Below are 19,645 nucleotides of genomic sequence, written 5' to 3'. Positions count from 1 at the left end.
ACAGCACAGTACAGGCCCTTCAGCCCTCGATGTTGTGCCGACCCATATATTCCTTAAAAAAAGTACTAAGCCCACACTACCTCGTAACCCTCTATTTTCCTTTCCACGAGAGGAGAATCTAAATTTCACCTTAACCTACCTTTGTCTGAACCATCACTGGTCTCTGGTCTCTCAGGTGTTCCAGCGTTGCAGCTATATCAATCTCCTTGGCTCCTATAAATAAGTCAAAAATTGAAGCGATGTCAAAGTGTTCCATCATTTCGATAGAGCTCATGCATAGATTAGCTTTATTTGTCACATGCACATCAATGCATACAGTGAAATGTGTCATTTGCATCAAATCACATCAGCAGGGATAGTGCTGGGCAGCTACAAGATACCACCACGCCTCTGGCTCCATTATAGCATGCCGACAACTCTCTAACTGTTCATCTTTTTCTTCTTCTGATTTTTACTGGCGGTTGACAGTCCAACTTGAAGGTACATTACCACCACCAACTGGACTGGAGTGTGTTGTAGAGAGTTGGGAAATAAAACCCTTACTAGTTCTTTATCAAATGAAAATTCTCCCACAAAGCCCTATAGATTGTAAATAATGGAATACAATATTGTGAATTAAAGTCTCCTCCATAACTTAGTAAAGTTTTTAAATGAAAACTGTCAACCCCAGTGATAGTAGTGCAGCCTGCGTTTGCTTTCTTTCAACCTTAAATGTTTAACATTGTAAAAGAATGTGCTCAACTAGTTCATAATGATGACAAAACCTACACACCCCAGAGTGATGTTTTCCAACAAGATATAAAGAATAATTAAGCATAGTATGCCCATTTCTAAGTGGAGTCAATATAATCCCTTCCCTCCTTCTCCCATCAATCCAACAGCGCCCTTATGCTCATTATCTCACAAATCTGGCCATAATCCCTTAATTCTTAGCATCAACAACCCCTTAGCTTCTGATTTTTTAAGTAGAAGGTCTATATCTTTAAACAGCTTTTATGGCCAAACAATCAAAGCGCTCATTCCTCTCAACACCTCGACGTGCAGGAACCCATAAGATGAGGACATGCAGACCAATACTTTGAATATGAAATGAAGTTTGAAGAGTTTCCAGCAGTAAATCTGACCTACTGCTAGAATGACCTGTTTTAAGACTAGTCAAAACGAAAAAGGAATCTGAACAAATTACAACTTTGCAAGGACAAATTTCCCAAATTTCCTTCACCCACTCTAAGCCCAAAATGATGACAACAACCGAACAACATATATGTGTGTGCACGGTCATGCGTGTGCATAAGTGTGTGTGTGTGTGTGTGAGCACGCATGCGTTTGTCTGTGTATGTCTGTGTGTCCTCTTGTGTGTGTTTGTGTGTGTGTGCGCATGTGTGTGTGTGTGTGTGTGCATGCGCATGTGCGCGCGTGTGTGTGCGCACCTAAGGCCTTTGCACAGTACAGTATATACATTTCTAATTGCAATTTATAGCTTTTTAATGTAATCCAGTGTACTGCTGTCACAAAACAACACATTTCATGACATATGCCAGTGATATTAAATCTGATTCTGACTCTGATGTCTCCATAATCTCTAGACCAGGGGTGCACAACCTTTTTAATGCCACGAACCCCTACAATTAACTGAGGGATCCGTGGACCCCAGGTTGGGAACCCCTGTGTTTCCCAACCTGGGGCTCACAGACTCTTTGGTTAATGGTAAGGCTCAAAAATGATTTTAAAAAAGTTGGGAACCCCTGTTCTAGACAGACCAGATGGCTGAACCAGGGATTGCAGCTTCTATACATTTGGGGCGTGCCATTTCGCATCAAGATCAGGAGAAATTTCTTCACCTGCTCATAAGCTCATGGAACTCTCAAGCACAGAGAGTAGTTGAGCCCTGGTCATTAGATACTCTTCAGAAAGGGGTGTATTTCTAAATGCTAATGGAATGAAGGGATATGTGGAGAAGTGGGGACAAAAGAACCAACCCAAAGGACCACATAGACTATTCTCCTCCCTTTATGCATATTTCCTCTCTGGAAAGGACACTAACTGACACAGTGGTGTCAAGAAAACAACCTCTCCCTCAATGTCGCAAAAACAAAGGAGCTGGTTTGGACTGCAGGAGGAATGGAGATAGGCTAGCCCCTATTGACATCAATGGATCTGGGGTTGAGAGGGTGAACAGCTTTAAGTTCCTCGGCTTAAACATCACCAAGGATCTCATGTGGTCTGTACATACTGGCTGTGTGGTGAAAATGGCACAACAGCTCCTCTTTCACTTCAGATGGTTGAAGAAGTTTGGTATGGGCCCCCAAATCTGAAGAACTTTCGACAGGGGCACAATTGAGAGCATCCTGACTGGCTGCATCACAGCCTGGTATGGGAAATGTATTTCCCTCAATCGCAGGACTCTGCAGAGAGTGGTGTGGACAGCCCAGCGCATCTGTAGATGTGAACTTCCCGCTATTCAGGACATTTACAAGGATAGGTGTTTAAAAAGGGCCAGAAGGATAATTGAGGACCTGAGCCACCCCAACCAGCTGCTACCATCCGGGAAGTGGTACCGCAGCATAAAAGCCAGGACTACAGGCTCCGGGACAGCTTCTTCCACCAGGTCATCAGACTGATTAATTCATGCTGACACAACTGTATTTCTGTTATATTATTGTACATACTACTTATTACAAATTACTATAAATTGCACGTTGCACATTTAGTGGAGACGTAACATAAAGATTTTTATTCCTCATGTATATGAAGGATGAAAGTAAAAAAGTCAATTCAATTCAATTCATAACTGCCAAGTTTACTGGCAAAGTTTGCTTTCAAGAATAAACTGATCAAAAGTTCTCTCTAATCAAATAGTGATGCCAGTTTGAAGCGCACAGAACTAGAAGTAATAACTGTTTGTTAATGGTGGTATGGATGGCTTGAAGTGGTAAATTTGCACAATAATCTTATTGTGGTGGTGGGAATGGTTTGGAATGGTAAATTGTACAGTGATTTTATTGTGGCGATGGGAATAGTTTGGAGTGGTAAATTGTACAGTGATTTTATTGTGGTGATGGGAATGGTTTGGAGTGGTAAGTTTAATGTTATTGTATGTACATTTCTTTCCCTGTTTACCATGCATTGGTACCATCAGCCTGAGAGTACTGAGTAAGCAGGAGGAAAGTATACAGTAAATGCCAGGAGCCTTAGGAGCATTGATGTGTCGGGGGATCTTAGGGTGTAAGTCCACAACTCTCTGAAAGTGGCTACACAAGTAGAGAGGGTGCTAAAGGAAGTATATGGTGTATCTCTCTTCATCAGTCAGGGCACTGATTTTCAGAATAGGGAAGTCATGTTTCAGTTTATAAAACCTTTCATTCAGCCACATTTAGAGTATTGTATGCATTTCTGGTTGCTGACTTTCAGGAAGGATGTGAAAGATTTGTTAAGATAGTAGAAGTTCACCAGGACATTGCCTGGATTAGAGATTGTTAGCTCTAACGCAAAGTTTGACAAACTTGGATTGATTCCTCTGGGGTGTCGGAGGCTGAAGGACGACCTGATTGAAGTGGATAAAATTATGAGACATGTGGACAATATGTAGCCACACACACAAAATGTTGGAGGAACTCAGCAAACCGGGCAGTATCTATGGAGGGGAATAAACAGCTGATGTTTCAGGCTGCGACTCTTCATAGATGCTGCCTGATTTGCTGAGATCCTCCAGCACTTCGTGCGTGCTGTTCAAGATTTCCATCATCTGTCGAATGTCTTGTGTTGAGGATAGATGGCTGGAGTATTTCTCCCACAGTGGATGTGTCAAAACTAGACAGCATAGTTTTAAGGTCAGAGGGGGAAAGATTAAAAAGGATTTGTAAGTTTTTGTTTACCCAGAGAATGGTAGGTGTTTTAACCTGTTGCCAGGGGAGATGGTGGAAGCAGATATGATTGTAACATGTAGACTATAAGACCATAAGATATAGGAGCAGAATTAGGCCATTTGGCTTATCGAGTCTGCTCCGCCATTTCATCATGGCTGATCCAATTTTCTTCTCAACTTCAATCTCCTGCCTTCTCCCCATATCTCTTCATGCCCTGACCAATAAAGAATCTATCAACCTCTGCCTTAAATATACTTGGCCTCCACAGCTAATTTAAGAGGCATTTAGACAGGCACATGAACAGGCAGGGAATGGAGGGATATGGACCTTACGCAATTGAATTAGGTTAGTTAGATTGGCATGGTTGGCACAAACTTTGTGGGCCAAGTGGCCTGTTCTTATTCTGTACTGCTCTGTGTTCTATATTTGATGGAGGAACTCACCTCATTGAGCAGCATCTGTGGAGGGAAAAGAAATGTGGATGCTTCAGGTTGAAAGCCTGCATCAGGTCTACTGGGTACTTCTATCGACCATGGGGAAGTAGTATGTTCACGTTATGCAACAGTGCTTTGTAAGGGGAAGGCTTACAATTTACAATTTATGCATCTGTGGGTTCAGGGCCCAAGAGGTGAACCGTGGACACCCGAGGAACCAAAGCTGACATCGACTAACCAGGGATACGGCCAGCGGAGATCTCTCAGCAATCTGGTTGGCCAGGAGCCAGCGGAGACTAGCGGCCAGCGCGACAGAACACAAACACAAACGCGAGCACTCAGCAGAAACAACGCTTAGTTTGCAATGATGGTGTCACCTCGACCGGGATTGAAACGTTTTCGACCTGATCTCCAGGCTCGGTGAACAGCCCTAGAAACAAGGTTTACAATGGCCAAACTATATAGCAGCCACAACAAACAGACATTAGTGTTGAGTCCTTATTACAAGACCGTAAGACATAGAAGTAGAATTGGGCCATTTGTCTCAGTGATTCTGCTCTGCCGTTCTATCAGGGCTGATTTATTATCCCTCTCAATCCTATTCTCCTTCCTTCTACCCATAACCTTTGATGTTCCCACTTATCAACCTCCACTTTAAGTATACCCAATGACTTGGCCTCCACAGCCATCTGTGGCAATGAATTCCACAAATTCATCACTCTGTGGCTAAAGGAATATCTCCACATCTCTGTTATAATGGGTCATCCTTCTGTTCTGAAGTGTTGTGTTCTGGTCCTAGACTCCCCTACTATAGGATGCAACCTGTCCACATTCATCCTACTTAGGCCATATATTTGATAGGTTTCAATGAGATCTCCCTTCATCTTCTAAATTCCAGCAAGTCTAGGTCCAGAGGCATGTTATATGGCTGAGGTTCTATAAGTCGGACAGGACGTTGAGTACTGTGAACAGTCAGGGTCCCTTATCTAAGAAAGGAAGTGCTGGTATTGGAGAGGATCCAAAGGAGGTTCACAAAAGTCATCCTGGGAATGAACAGGTTAGCATATGAAGAATGTTTGATGATTCAGGTGTGTACTCACTAATGTTCTGAAGAGTGGGGGAGGAGGGGTAAATCTCATTGAAACCTGTAGAAGATTGAAAGGCCTAGATAGAGTGGTTGTAGAGAGAATGTGTCCTACAATGGGGAGTCCATTGTGGGTGCAGTCTCAGAGAGCAAAAGAAAGGACATACAAAAAAGCAAAAATTAGTGGGAAGAGAGAAGATTGGGAGGTTTTTAAAAACCTACAGGGAGCAACTAAAAAAAAATCATTACAAGGGAAGAGATGAAACATGAAAGCAGACGAGCACATAATATTGAAGTGGACAGTAAAAGTTTTTTCAAGTATGTTAAAAGAGTGGAAATAGGACCGCTAGAAAAAGAGGCAGGAGAAATAAAAAAGGGGGACAAGGAGATGGCTGATGAACTAAATGACTATTTTGCATCAGTCTTCACTGAGGAATACACTAGCAGTATGCCTGATGTTGTACTGTGTGAAGGAAGAGAAGTGAGTGCAGTTACTGTTACAAGGGAGAAGGTGCTCAAAAAGCTGAAAGACCTAAAGGTACATAAGTCACCTGGACCAGATGAACTGCACCCTAAGGTTCTGAAAGAGGTAGCGTTAGAGATTATGGTGGCATCAGAAATGATCTTTCAAAAATCATTGGACTCTGGCATGGTGTCAGAGGACTGGAAACTGCAAATGTCACTCCACTCTTTAAGAAAGGAGGAGGAAATTATAGACCAATTAGCCTGACCTCAGTGGTTGGGAAGATGTTGGAGTCAATTGTTAAGGACGAGGTGATGGAGTACTTGGTGACGCAGGACAAGATAGTACAAAGTCAGCGCTGTTTCCTTCAGGGAAAACCCTGCCTGACAAACCTGTTGGAATTCTTTGAGGAGATTACAAGTAGGATAGATAAAGGGGATGCAATGGATGTTGAATATTTGGACTTTCAGAAGGCCTTTGACAAGGCGCCACACATGAGGCTGCTTACCAAGTTAAGAGCACATGGTGTTACAGGAAAGTTACTAACATGGTTGGCTGCTAGTGACTAGTGGTGTTCTGCAGGGGTCGGTGTTGGGACCATTTCTTTTTATGCTGTATCTAAATGATTTAGATGATGGAATAGATGGCTTTGTTGCCAAATTTGCAGATGATATGAAGATTGGATGAGGGGCAGGTAGTGTTGAGGAAACAGGTAGGATACAGAAGCACTTAGACAGATTAGGAGAATGGGCAAGAAAATAGCAAATGAAATAGAATGTTGGAAAATGCATGGTCATGCACTTTGGTAGTAGAAATAAATGTGCGGACTATTTTCTAAACAGAGAGAAAATCCAAAAGTCTGAGATGCAAAGGGACTTGGGAGTTCTTGTGCAGAACAGGGTTATCACAAGAGGAATGCTTGATGGCTCTGGGTCTGTACTCGCTGGAATTTAGAAGGATGAGGGGGGAAGGGATCTCATTGAAACCTTTTGTATGTTGAAAGGCCTAGACAGAGTAGATGTGGAAAGAGCAAACACGAGGAAATCTGCAGATGCTGGAAATTCAAACAACAACACACAAACACTACCAGCATTTTGTGTGAGATGTGGAAAGGATGTTTCCCATGGTGGGAGAGTCTAGGACAAGAGGGCACAGTGTCAGGATAGAGGGTCGCCTTTTCAAAACAGAGATGCGGAGAAATTTCTTTAGACAAATGGTGGTGAATTTGAGGAATCTGTTGCCACGTGCAGCTGTGGAGGCCAGGCTGTTGGGTGTATTTAAGGCAGAGATTGATAGGCTCTTGACTGAACATGGCATCAAAGGTTACAGGGAGAAGGCCGGGAACTGGGGTTGAGGAGAAGAAGAAAAAAAGATCAGCTATGATCGAATGGCAGAGCAGACTCAATGGGCCAGATGGCCTAACTTGCTCCTATGTCATGGTTGTGGTTATGGTTATGGAATGGAAGGATGTCCCTTTTGAAAAGAGATGAGGAGGAAGTTCTTTAGCCAAATTGTGGGGAATCTGTGGAATTCATTGCTACCAAAGGCTGTGGAGGCCAAGTCATTGGGTACATTTAAAGGAGAGATTGATAGGTTTTTGATTAGTAATTCATCAAGTATTATGGGGGGAAGGTATATCAGCCACGATGAAGTGGCAGAGCAGGCATGATGGGCCAAATGGCCTAATTCTGTTCCAATGTCTAATGGTCTTATATGGTCCATTATCATTGCTCTGTAAACTGTGACTCATCTATTTAAACATAATCAGTAGTTCAACACCTTTACATTGACAGTGATCAATTAATAATTATCAGTGTTACAGTAATCACATACGGAAAGCCTCCTTCTCACCTTTCCATTTTAATTGTGGCCAAAATCACTTATTAATGAAAGCCAGAATGGGAATAACTCACTGAACATTTACCTAATTACTGATAATAAATCTAGCAACCTCCTCTTCTGTCATTTTTTTATATAGAAGTACCCACATTTCTCATAAATATTCATTAAAAATACACTTCCTGCTCTGGCAGTATGCGCTCTGCAGGATGTGCAAATTCCTAGTTTTGTGTGGTTAATTGCCCTTGTGTTGTTCCTGCTCAGTTTAAAATGGCTCGAATTTACAGTGACAGTAAAGAGGGTGTTAAGATTCCAAGCCACACTCTGAAAGAGATTCAGCCACATGACTTGAATAGATGCAAATACATTAGTGGCTTCAGGGTCATTATGTAAAGACAAAAGAGTACAAGTGACAACCGAGTGAGTATTGAACAAATTACATCCTTGTTTGTCAGTGCTAGGATTGCTTCAGATACCCACCCCAGTGATGATTTTATATCCAGGAGCGAGCCGGGGTTAGTGTCAGAGCAGCAACAAGCAATCTGCTGGGAGGAACTCAGTGGGTTGGGTAACATCTGCGGGTGGGGCAAAGAGGAGGGAATTGTCAATTTTTTGAGTCGAAACCTTGCAAGAGGATTCGTGCTGGGATTTCACCCAAAATGTCAATAATTCCTTTCCCCCAACTTCACAGGTGCTGCTCGACCCGCTGAGTTCCTACAGCGGGTCACTCGATGCTTCAGATCCCAGCTTCTGCAGTCTCCTGAGTCTCCCTCGTGATGGCGGAGGTCACGCTCAGGGTAGCGTAGTGGTTTGCGCAACGCTTAACAGCGTGACAGGTTGAAGATTCTTGCCGCTGTCTTTAAAGGAGTTTGTCTGTTCTCCCCATGACTGCATGGTTTCCTCTGGGCGCTCTGGTTTCCTCCAACGTTCCAAAGATGTATAAATTAGGGTTAGTAAATTTTGGGCAAGGTATGTTAGTGATGGAAGCATCACAACACTTACCAGCAAAATCCTCACTGATTTGATTTGAAACTGTATATTTTGATGCACACATGACAAATAAAGCTAATTTTAAAAATATCTTTAAAAAACACTGCTGGAGCAGTCAGCAACCTATCTGATACATTGTACAGTTGAGATCTGGAAGCATGAACTCTAGGGCTTTGCCTGCATAAACACATCCCCATCTCCATCGTTCATCAGAAGACATTGGGAAAACAAAGCTACTTCTGGGGAGAGGAGACGGGCGGATCAGTTTTTGTTACTCATAGACAGAAGCTGGATATTGACGCAGCCACAAAGAAGGTAGGCCAGCGGCTATACTTCATTCGAAGCCTGAGGAGATTTGGTGTGACAACAAGGGCTCCAACAAATTTTGAGAGTTGTATGGTGGAGAGCATTCTGACCGGTTGCATCACTGCCTGGTGTGGAGGCTCCAGTGCACAGGGCCGAAAGAGGCCGCAGTGTGTTGTAGGCTCGGCATCATAGGCACAATCCTCCCCAACATCCGGGACATCTTCAAGTGTCAGTGCCTCAAGAAAGCAGTATCCATCATTAAGGATCCTCATCATCTGGGACACTTCCTCTTCTCATTCCTACCTTTAGGCAGGAGGTAGAGGAGCCTCACTCAATGCTTGTGGAACAGCTTCTTCACCCCGTGCCCCCCACCTTCAGATTTTTGAAAGGTCCATGAACCCATGAAGACTACGGCCTCACAATTACGCTTATATATATATATTTATTTATTTATAGCAACACACAGTAATATTTCATATCTTGCACTAGATGTCTGCAACAAAATGACAAATTTCATGACAAGCAGTGTATCAGCGATAATAAACTTGATTTGGATTCTGAAATTTGAAATGTCCTGAATGGCCTTGGAAGAGGTTTATCAGGCTGTTGCCTGGATTGGAGTGTGTTAGCTAGAAGGAGACGTTGCAGAAACTTGAATTGTTTTCACTAGGGTGCCAGAGGCTGAGGGAAAACATAGAAGTTTATAAAATTATGAGGCATGGATAGTCAGAGTCATTTTCTTGAGGTGGAGAGCTCAAATTGTAGAGGGCATAGTTTTAAGTTGAGTGGGAAAGAGTTTAGAAGAGATTGATGAGGCAATTGTCTTTTCATCCAGAAGTGTCTGGAATGTGCTGCTAGTGAGAGGGAGGGAGAACCTGTACAAAGAAGACAGTTAGTACCTGCAATGGAGGGGAACCAACACCCTCGATGGGAAGTTTGCTAGTGCTACTCGGGAAGGTTTGAACTAGAATGGCGTTTGTCAGTATTTGGCCCATAAGCTTTTAAACCTTTCCTATCCATGTACCTGTCCAACTGTGATCACTCTATCTGCTTCAACTGCTTGCTTTGGCAGTTCATTCCACATACACACCAATGCTTGAGTAAAAATCCCCCCTGGCTCAGACCCTACACACCTACATCCACAACACTTTTCGTGCCCTCGATCTTCTCAGTAACTTTCAATTCCCTGGTCCTGACCACCTCAACTTCACCATGGATCCTCCATCAGGAAGGCTTCAAAACACTTTGCTTCTTTCTTGACAAAAGAACCAACCAACCTCACCCTCCTCCATCTGGCAGAACTGGTCCTCATCCTGAACAATTTTTACTTGGGCTCCTCCCACTTTCTCCAAACCCGAGGGGTATCCATGGGCACTCGCATGGGTCCAAGCTATGACTGCCTCTTCGTCAGGTGTGTAGAATAGACTTGTCCTCATCTTAAGAAATGAACGGTTTGACTATTTTCTAAATGGAGAGAAAATACAAAAAAACTGAGGTGCAAAGGGACTTGGCAGTCCTTGTTTAGGATTCCGTAAAGCTTAATCTGCAGGTTGAGTCTGTGGTGAGCACGGCAAATACAATGTTAGCATTCATTTCAAGAGAGAACTCGAATATAAAAGCAAGCTTGTAATGTTGAGACTTTATGCAGCATTGGTGCGGCCTCACTTGGAGAATTATGAACAGGATTGGGCCCCTTGTCTTAGAAAGGATGTACCTGTCCAACTGTCTTTTGAATGTTATCACTCTATCTGCTTCAACTGCTGGAGAGGATTCAAAGAAGATTCACGAAAATGATTCCAGGATTGAATGGCTTGTCAAATGAAGAGTGTTTGATGGGTTTGGGCCTGTATTCACTTGAATTCAAAATAACGAGGGGTGACCTCATTGAAACCATAGAGTGGGTGTGGAGAGGATGTTTCCTGTGGTGGGAGAGCCTGAGACCAGAGGTCAAAGCCTCAGAATAGAGGGGTGTAGTGTTCTCGCTCGGGTGTAACAGAACCCGAACTAAACACCGAGGTAAACCGTCGTTAATGAAAACAGGGTCGCAGTAAGATTAACCATTTACTGTTCACTCTTCCACATAAACGTATGGTGAAAACTGTTGATAAAACAATACAAGATTGGTACAATATTCGTTTCCTTCTAGATATCACACTTACATCGTAAATACTTGCAAAGGTAAAACTACAACAACTACGTTACATTAAAGTGCAGCATACAGTCAGAATCTGCTTACGCCATTGACTGCTTTAAATACACTTCAACACAACTATCCGCAACTCTTTAACTAACGAAAGCATAAACCTTATCGACCGTCGTTACTTTTAACAGAATCAGCGTTAACATTTTAATTCAACATATCGATTATCTATGAACTTACAGCGTTGCTCCACTGTGATTTCTAATGCGTAGAAGACAACTTTTCTTGCGCTGGACTCGCACATGTGAACCCCCACCTTTCCATTTTTCCCAAACCGGTATTTTCCCACAAGACACGGCGAAACTGGATGTGATGTCATCGCATGCCGCAATATATATCAGACAACGAATTTACTTAAACAATCCTAACTTTAACTAAAAAATACTAACAAATGAATTACTAAGCGAAAATATTATAAACTAAATAACTGCCATAAAGGCAACACAAGGGGAGTCATTTTAGAACGGAGATGAGGAGGAATTTATGTAGCCAGAGAGTGGTGAAGCTGTGGAATCCTTTGCCACAGGCAGCGGCTGAAGACTGCAGCACCAGCAGTGAGGACCAAGAAGATGTGGACAAGGGAAGCACAGGACTGCTTTGAATCAGTGGACTGGACTGTATTCAGGGATTCATCTTCAAACCTGGATGAGTATACTGCAGCTGTTACCGATTTAATTAAAACCTACGTGGATGAGTGTGTGCCCACAAAGACTTGCTGTACATTCCCAAACCAAAAGCTGTGGATGAACCAGGAGGTATGTTGTCTGCTGAAGGCTAGATCTGTGGCATTCAAGTCTGGCGACCCAGGTCTGTACCAGAAAATCAGGTATGATTTGAGGGCTATTTCAAGGGTGAAGAGACAATTTTGAATGAGATTGGAGGTGACATCAGATGCATGGCAACTCTGGCAGGGTCTGCAAGACATTACTTCCTAGAAAGCAATGGTTCACTACCAGATGAACTCAACGCCTTCTATGCATGCTTTGAAAGGAAACACAACTTCAGCTGTGAAGCTCCCTGCTGCACCTCATGACCCTGTGATCTCTGTCTCAGAGGCTGATGTTAGGCTGTCTTTAAAGAGAGTGAACCCTCGTAAAAGCATAAGGCCCCGACGGAGTACCTGGTAAGGCTCTGAAAACCTGTGCCAACCAACTAGCGGGAGTATTCAAGGACATTTTCAACCTCACTGCTACAGGCAGAAGTTCCCACTTGCCTCAAAAAGGCAACAATTATACCAGTGCCTAAAAAGAATCATGTGGGCTGCCTTAATGACTATTGCCTGGTAACACTCACATCGACAGTAATGAAATGCTTTAAGAGGTTGGTCATGACTAGACTGAACTCCTGCCTCAGCAAGGACCTGGACCCATTGCAATTTGCCTATCACCACAACAGGTCAATGGCAGACGCAATCTCAGTGGCTCTCCACATGGTTTCAGATCACCTGGACAACACAAACACCTATGTCAGGATGCTGTTCATCGACTATAGCTCAGCATTTAATACCATCATTCCCACAATCCTGATTGAGAAGTTGCAGAACCTGGGCCTCTGTACCTCCCTCTGTAATTGGATCCTCAACTTCCTATCCGGAAGACCACAGTCTGTGCAGATTGGTGATAACATATCCTCCTCACTGATGATCAACACTGGTGCACCTCAGGGGTGTGTGCTTAGCCCACTGTTCTAGTCTCTATATACACATGACTAGGCATAGCTCAAATACCATCTATAAATTTGCTGACGATACAACCATTGTTGGTAGAATGTCAGGAGGTGACGAGAGGGCGTATAGGAGAGAGATATACCAACTAGTGGAATGGTGCCGCAGCAACAACCTGGCACTCAATGTCAGTAAGATGAAAGAGCTGATTGTGGACTTCAGGAAGGGTAAGACGAAGGAACACATACCAATCCTCATAGAGGGATCAGAAGTGGAGAGAGTGAGCAGCTTCAAGTTCCTGAGTGTCAAGATCTCTGAGGATCTCACCTGGTCCCAAAATATTGATATAGTTATAAAGAAGGCAAGACAGCGGCTATACTTTATTAGGAGTTTGAAGAGATTTGGCATGCCAACAAATACACTCAAAAACTTCTATAGTTGTACCATGGAGAGCATTCTGACAGGCTACATCACTGTCTGGTATGGGGGGGCTACTGCACAGGACCAAAAGAAGCTGCAGGTTGTAAATCTAATCAGCTCCACCTTAGGCACTAGCCTACAAAGTACTCAGGACATCTTCAGGGAGCGGTGTCTCAGAAAGGCAGCATCCATTATTAAAGGCCTCCAGCACCCAGGGCATGCCCTTCTCTCACTGTTGCCATCAGGTAGGAGATACAGAAGCCTGAAGGCACACACTCAGCGATTCAGGAACAGCTTCTTCCCCTCCACCATCTGATAGATAGATAGATAGATAGATAGATACTTTATTCATCCCCATGGGGAAATTCAACTTTTTTCCAATGTCCCATACACTTGTTGTAGCAAAACTAATTACATACAATACTTAACTCAGTAAAAAATATGATATGCATCTAAATCACTATCTCAAAAAGCATTAATAATAGCTTTTAAAAAGTTCTTAAGTCCTGGCGGTAGAATTGTAAAGCCTAATGGCATTGGGGAGTATTGACCTCTTCATCCTGTCTGAGGAGCATTGCATCGATAGTAACCTGTCGCTGAAACTGCTTCTCTGTCTCTGGATGGTGCTATGTAGAGGATGTTCAGAGTTATCCATAATTGACCGTAGCCTACTCAGCACCCTTCTGATTCCTAAATGGACATTGAATCTTTGCCCACTACCTCACTTTTTTTTAATATGCAGTATTTCTGTTTTTGCACATTTTAAAAATATATTCAATATATGTAATTGATTTACTTGTTTATTTATTATAATTATTTTTATTTTTTTTTCTCTGCTAGATTATGTATTGCATTGAACAGCTGCTGCTAAGTTAACAAATTTCATGTCACATGCCAGTGATAATAAACCTGATTCTGATTCTGTGGAAGCCACATCTTTATGTATACTTGGCAGAGGTTGATAGATTCTTGATTGGTCAGGGCATGAAGGGATATGAGGAGAAGACAGGAGACTGGGTTTGAGAGGAAAATTGGATCAGGCATGATGAAATGGTGGAATAGACATGATGGGCCAAATGGCCTAATTCTGCTCCTGTATCTTATGATCTTCTGATTGTATGAACAGTCTGGGCTCAAAGGCTTCCCCTGTTATACTCCCTAACTCTTCCTCCACTACAGTCGTGACGGCACTGGGGCTGTTTCATGCACCCATTCTGAATTTGTTAGTTTTATCAATTTTGTCTCTAATTAATGCCTTCTAGTTTTTACTTCTCAGCCCAGGGGAAAAGACAGAGTGCCCATGTCCTCAAAGAACCTAGAACAGTACAGTATAGAGCTTCTTAAATGTTTCTAATGTATTTGCCTCTAGCACCGTCACTGGCAGTGCATTCCACGCACCCACCACTCTCTGTGCAAAACAACCTACCCCTGACATCTCCCCTTTATTTTCCTTCAAACACGTTGAAATTATGCCCTCTTGTATTTATGCCCTATTGCATTTTGGGGGAAAGCCTATAGTCATCCACCCATTCTATGCCTCCTATCATCTTGTACAACTCTTGTCAAGTTACCTCTCATCCTCTGTCACTCCAAAGCCATAGCTGGCTCAACCTATCCTCATGAACTTATACACCTCTACAAGGACAACAGTTCCTCGACACATGAGCAGAAAGTTTATTTGACAGAGAACCCATGCCAATCCAAGTCCTGATGAGACCATCTGAGGCAGCAAATGAGTACCCTTGCATCCGTCCCGCTGTTTGTGTTTCTTGCACAATGGATTTAAATTGAAACACATGGGTTGGAGCCAGAAGGCATTAATCCGCAAATACATTGAACAGCTTTTCTTCCTGGATTCCTTCAGGTGTGCATGGTTAAAGGTTGACACTCAAACCCCAGCAATACTTACAGATTACAGTGTAAACTTCACTCTGCCCATCCATCAATGTGACTCAATAGCAACTCACCCAAGTATTATGTCTGCGGAACATTTCTATTTTCCGCACCAGTTATTATTATATCCTTCCCAGGGGAGACTACAGACGGACAATTTCTGAACATTAAACATAAGGCATACAGGCGCCACTCAATGATATCATGACTGATCCTCCATAACTCATGATTCCCTTAAAGTCTAAAATTCTATCTCAACCTTCAATATGTTAATGACTCAGTCTCCATAGCTCTCTGCCATAGAGGATTTAGGAACATAAAACGTAGAATTGGACCTTGAAGGAAGGAACTGGACCTTCAAGTGCTACTTGTGAAGGTTTAGAGTGGCTTTTGTTAGCATTCAGCCTATAAACGTTTACACCCTTCCTATCCATGTACCTTTTAAAAAGTTTTCATTGTATCTGCCTCAGCTGCAGCCTTTGGCAGTTCATTCCACATATACACCAAACCTTGTGTAAAAACACCGTCCTTCAAATTCCTCCTCAGTCTTTCTCCCCTCATCTCAAACCTATGTCTTCCAGTTCTTGATTCTACAACCCAGAGAAAAAGACAGGCTACATTCACCCTGCCTTTGTTCCTCATAGAACATAGAATGGTACCCTTCAGTACACAAACTTGTACAGACCTTTTAACCTTCCCTCCTATGCAACCTTCTATTTATCTTTCATCCATGTGCCTCCACAATTCCTGTGCCAAGCACAATGCCAAGTTATTCTAATTATTTTCTGCCTGTACATTATATATATACTTCTGTTTGCTCTTTTTAAAAGCCTCTTAAATGCCATTGTGTCTGCTTGCACCAATGTCCCCAGCAGTCCGTTCCAGTTACTCTACCTGTCACTATGTATGTAGCTGTGGAAAAAAAATGCCTCACATATCTCTAAATTTTCACCTTCTCACCTTAAATACATGTCCTCTTGGTCCTGATATTTGTTCCTCGGCAAAAGGATTATGATTACTCTAATTACCCTTTTCGTAAGTTTATACATTCTTATCAGGTCTCCTCTCAGCCTTCAGTGCTCCGGGGGAAATAACCCAAGTTTGCCCATCCTCCCTTTATCCTTCAGGTAATCTCTCTCATTGTTCTAAATGAAATCCAAAATGCTGGAAGAATTCAAAAGTCATACAGCAATTAAGACCATAAGACATAGGGCAGAATTAGGCCAGTCAGCCCACTGAATCTGTTCTACCATTCTATCAATGCTGATTTAACATCCCTCTCCTGCCTTCTCCCCATAACCTTTTATACCCTGACTAATGAAATACCTATCAAGCTCCGCTTTAAGTACGTCTAGTGACTTGGCCTCCAGAGTCATCTGTCGCCAATGAATTCCACAGTTTCACTCCCCTCTGGCTAAATCCTAATCTCTGTTCTAAATGGACGCCCTTCTATTCTGTGTCCAAATTGGTCAGTAACTAGTCTTCAGTCTTTCCATCCAGGCTGGGTTGAGCGTCAAGCTAGCACTCGGCCTCATAAAAAAACAGACAAATGTTAAAGAGATGGCATGGCGGCTGCCCGTTGCACCATAAGGCACGGAGAGGAACAACCAGAACAGTCCTCAGTCTGGACATCTTCATGCCCTGATCCCTGGTCTACTTAGGCATTCTCAGCTTCGCACCTCTACCAGCAAGAAGGAAAAGGGCAATGGGTGCACGGGGACACCTTCCACCAGCAGGTTCTCCTCCAGCTCACACACTACCTTGACCTGGAAGTACATCATTCTTTGTTGTCTCTGGGCCTAGCTCATGGAACTCCCTCTGTCAGAATTGTGCAGAATCTACAGCAGAAAGAGCACAGGCAGAAGGGAAGGCAGCTTGCCATAGTTTTTACACTGGGATGGACTTGTCAGTGATGCGCAGGTTACATAAATAAATGGGGAAAAAAACAAAAATACCGTGGATCAAACCACTGAGGAAGTGCAGAGCTGCGGGTCATCTCCATCCTTCCCTCTTGACTTGGCTCACAGGATGGAGGTCTGACATTTGTCTCTTGTGAAATACCATTAATGAAGTCAACAGAATCAAACTTCAGAAGTGGAGTAATGCAGCTCAAATAACACAGTGAACTGGAGGATGATCTTAAAACAATGACGAGTTCGTAGCCTGAAGGAATTATCCAACGAGGTAGGTGCCCGTATCCTAGTTTTATCATTACTGACATCTCATGAATGTATCCACTAATTCTCTGAAAGCTACAACTGCTTTGATTCCACTGCCCTTTATAGTGAGCAGAAAACACACTGTCTTTAACAGCGAATGTTTAACAGGATGATCCAGCCAAGCAACTGAAAAATGCATTACGGTTAATTTTGGCATTCCATATATTTTGTAAAATGGAATGCATTGTAAGCAAGATACCTGCTCTCAGACATATCAGCCTTTATTTTGTTGAATTCAGACTTGTTTTAATGGTTAGCTACTGTCCGTGCTGAATCTCAATAGGATGCATATCTCTGCAAACAACCAAATCCAATTACTGATTCTAAAGCAGTAACTCCTGAATATTTATATTTAATCCGTAAGGATTAGCTGGGAAATTTTCACAGGTCACAGAGCAGTTTTCAGTTGCTTTGGCAAAAGAAATACACAATTCTTTATTTACCCTGCCTTTACCCTGATTAAAGAAAATGAAGATCCCATTGGAAGCAATTACTGCATGTCCTGTTAAGTGAAAATCACTTGTCTTGCAAATCTTTGGGACTGTGCCTAAAAGTCATGAAGCCACCAAATTGACAAAGGTTTCAGAACAGGAACAATCTTTCATTAGTTCACCAAAAGAGCCATTCAGTGGCTTCAGGGAGGAGTAGGAGGGGCAATGCACATACTCCTGTCTACATCACTGTTGTTGAGGTTGAGAGAGGAGAGAGTTTCAAATTTCTCATCATGAACATGGCACAGATCAACTCCAATTATGGAATCAATTATGGAAAAAATTATGGAAAACTCTGAACATCCTCTACATAGCACCATCCAGAGACAGAGAAGCAGTTTCAGCGACAGGTTGCTATCGATGCAATGCTCCTCAGACAGGATGAAAAGGTCAATACTCCCCAATGCCATTAGGCTTTACAATTCAACTGCCAGGACTTAAGAACTTTTTTTAAAGCTATTATTAATGCTTTTTGAGTTAGTGATTTAGATGCATATCATATTATTACTGAGTTAAGTATTGTATGTAATGAGTTTTTGCTACAACAAGTGTATGGGACATTGGAAAAAATGTTGAATTTCCCCATGGGGATGAATAAAGTATCTATCTATCTATCTATCTATCAATTTTCCAGACAACCTCGACCCACTGCAGTTTGCCTGTCGCTGAAACAGGTCTATGACAAACACCATCTCCCTGGCCCTACATTCAGCTCTGGAGCAACTAGACAGTAAAGACACCTACATCAGCTCCTGTTCACGGAGTACAGTCCTGTCTTCTCATCACCAAACTCAGGATCCTGGGAATTAATGCCTCTCTCTGCAACTGGATCTTTGGCTTTCTGACCAACAGACCACAATTGGTAAGGATAGGCAGTAATACCTCTGCCGTGATTATTCTAAATACTGGTGCTCCAGAAGGTTGCATTCTTAGTTCCCTACTCTATTCTCTGTGCACTCATGACTGTGTTTCTGCACCAGCTCCATCTACAAGTTTGCAGATGATCCAACTATAGCAGGCTGCATCTCAGCTATCAATGAGTCAGAGGTGCAGGAAGGAGATAGAGAGCTTAGTGAAATGGTGTCATGGCCACAACGCTTTTCTCAATGTCATCAAAGCAGAAGAGCTGCTCATTGACTTTGGAAAGTGGGGCCGTGCACATGCTCCTGTCTACATCGATGGTCTTGAGGTTGAGAGTTTGAAGTTCCTGTGTGTGAGCATCACCAGTTGCCTGTCCTGGTCCAACCATGATGAGGTCACAGACAAGAAAGCTCACCTATGTTTCTACTCTCCCCGGGGGTTAAAGAAATCCAGCACATCCTAGATGCCTCTATCAGTTTTTATCGATGCTCTGCAGAAGCATTCTCTCTGATGCCCGATGGCTTGGTGTGGCAATTGCTTCACAGGTGACCGCGAACTACAGAGTTGTGGACACATCTCAGTACGTCACAGAAACCAGCCTCCCCCTCTATGCCCTCTCTATATCTCACTGCCTCAGTAAAGCAGTCAGCACAGTCAGAGACTCCACCCATTCCAGACATTCCCTCTTGTCTTCTCTTCCAGGGTGCAGAAGATACAAACGCTTCATAGTACATACACCAGGCTCAAGGTCAGCTTCCTCGCTGCTGTTATAAGACTATTTAATGCTTCCTTAGTACGATAAGATGGCCCCTTCTCCTCGCAATCTACCTCATTATGATCCTGCACCGCATTTTTTTTACTGGCTTTGCACGTTCTCTGTAGCGCTTACACTTTATTCTGCATTCTGTTTTTGTTT

The 19,645-nt window shown here is 42.9% G+C and overlaps 1 protein-coding gene across 2 annotated transcripts in view; it reads right to left on the bottom strand.

Moving 5' to 3' along the window:
- The window catches only part of ptprn2 (protein tyrosine phosphatase receptor type N2), a 1,022,449-nt gene that overhangs the window by 8,605 nt on the left and 994,199 nt on the right, over positions 1-19,645 (bottom strand). For both annotated transcript variants that reach the window (XM_073054872.1, XM_073054874.1), the window contains one exon: positions 140-213. In XM_073054872.1, the coding sequence (XP_072910973.1) occupies positions 140-213 (74 nt within the window). The remainder of the gene's footprint in view (positions 1-139; positions 214-19,645) is intronic.

The sequence above is a fragment of the Hemitrygon akajei genome, chromosome 8 (genome assembly GCF_048418815.1).
Source record: "Hemitrygon akajei chromosome 8, sHemAka1.3, whole genome shotgun sequence".
Taxonomy (NCBI): Eukaryota; Metazoa; Chordata; class Chondrichthyes; order Myliobatiformes; family Dasyatidae; genus Hemitrygon; species Hemitrygon akajei.
The sequence above is the reverse complement of the archived record's forward strand: the minus strand, read 5'-3'. Positions and strand labels throughout refer to the sequence as shown.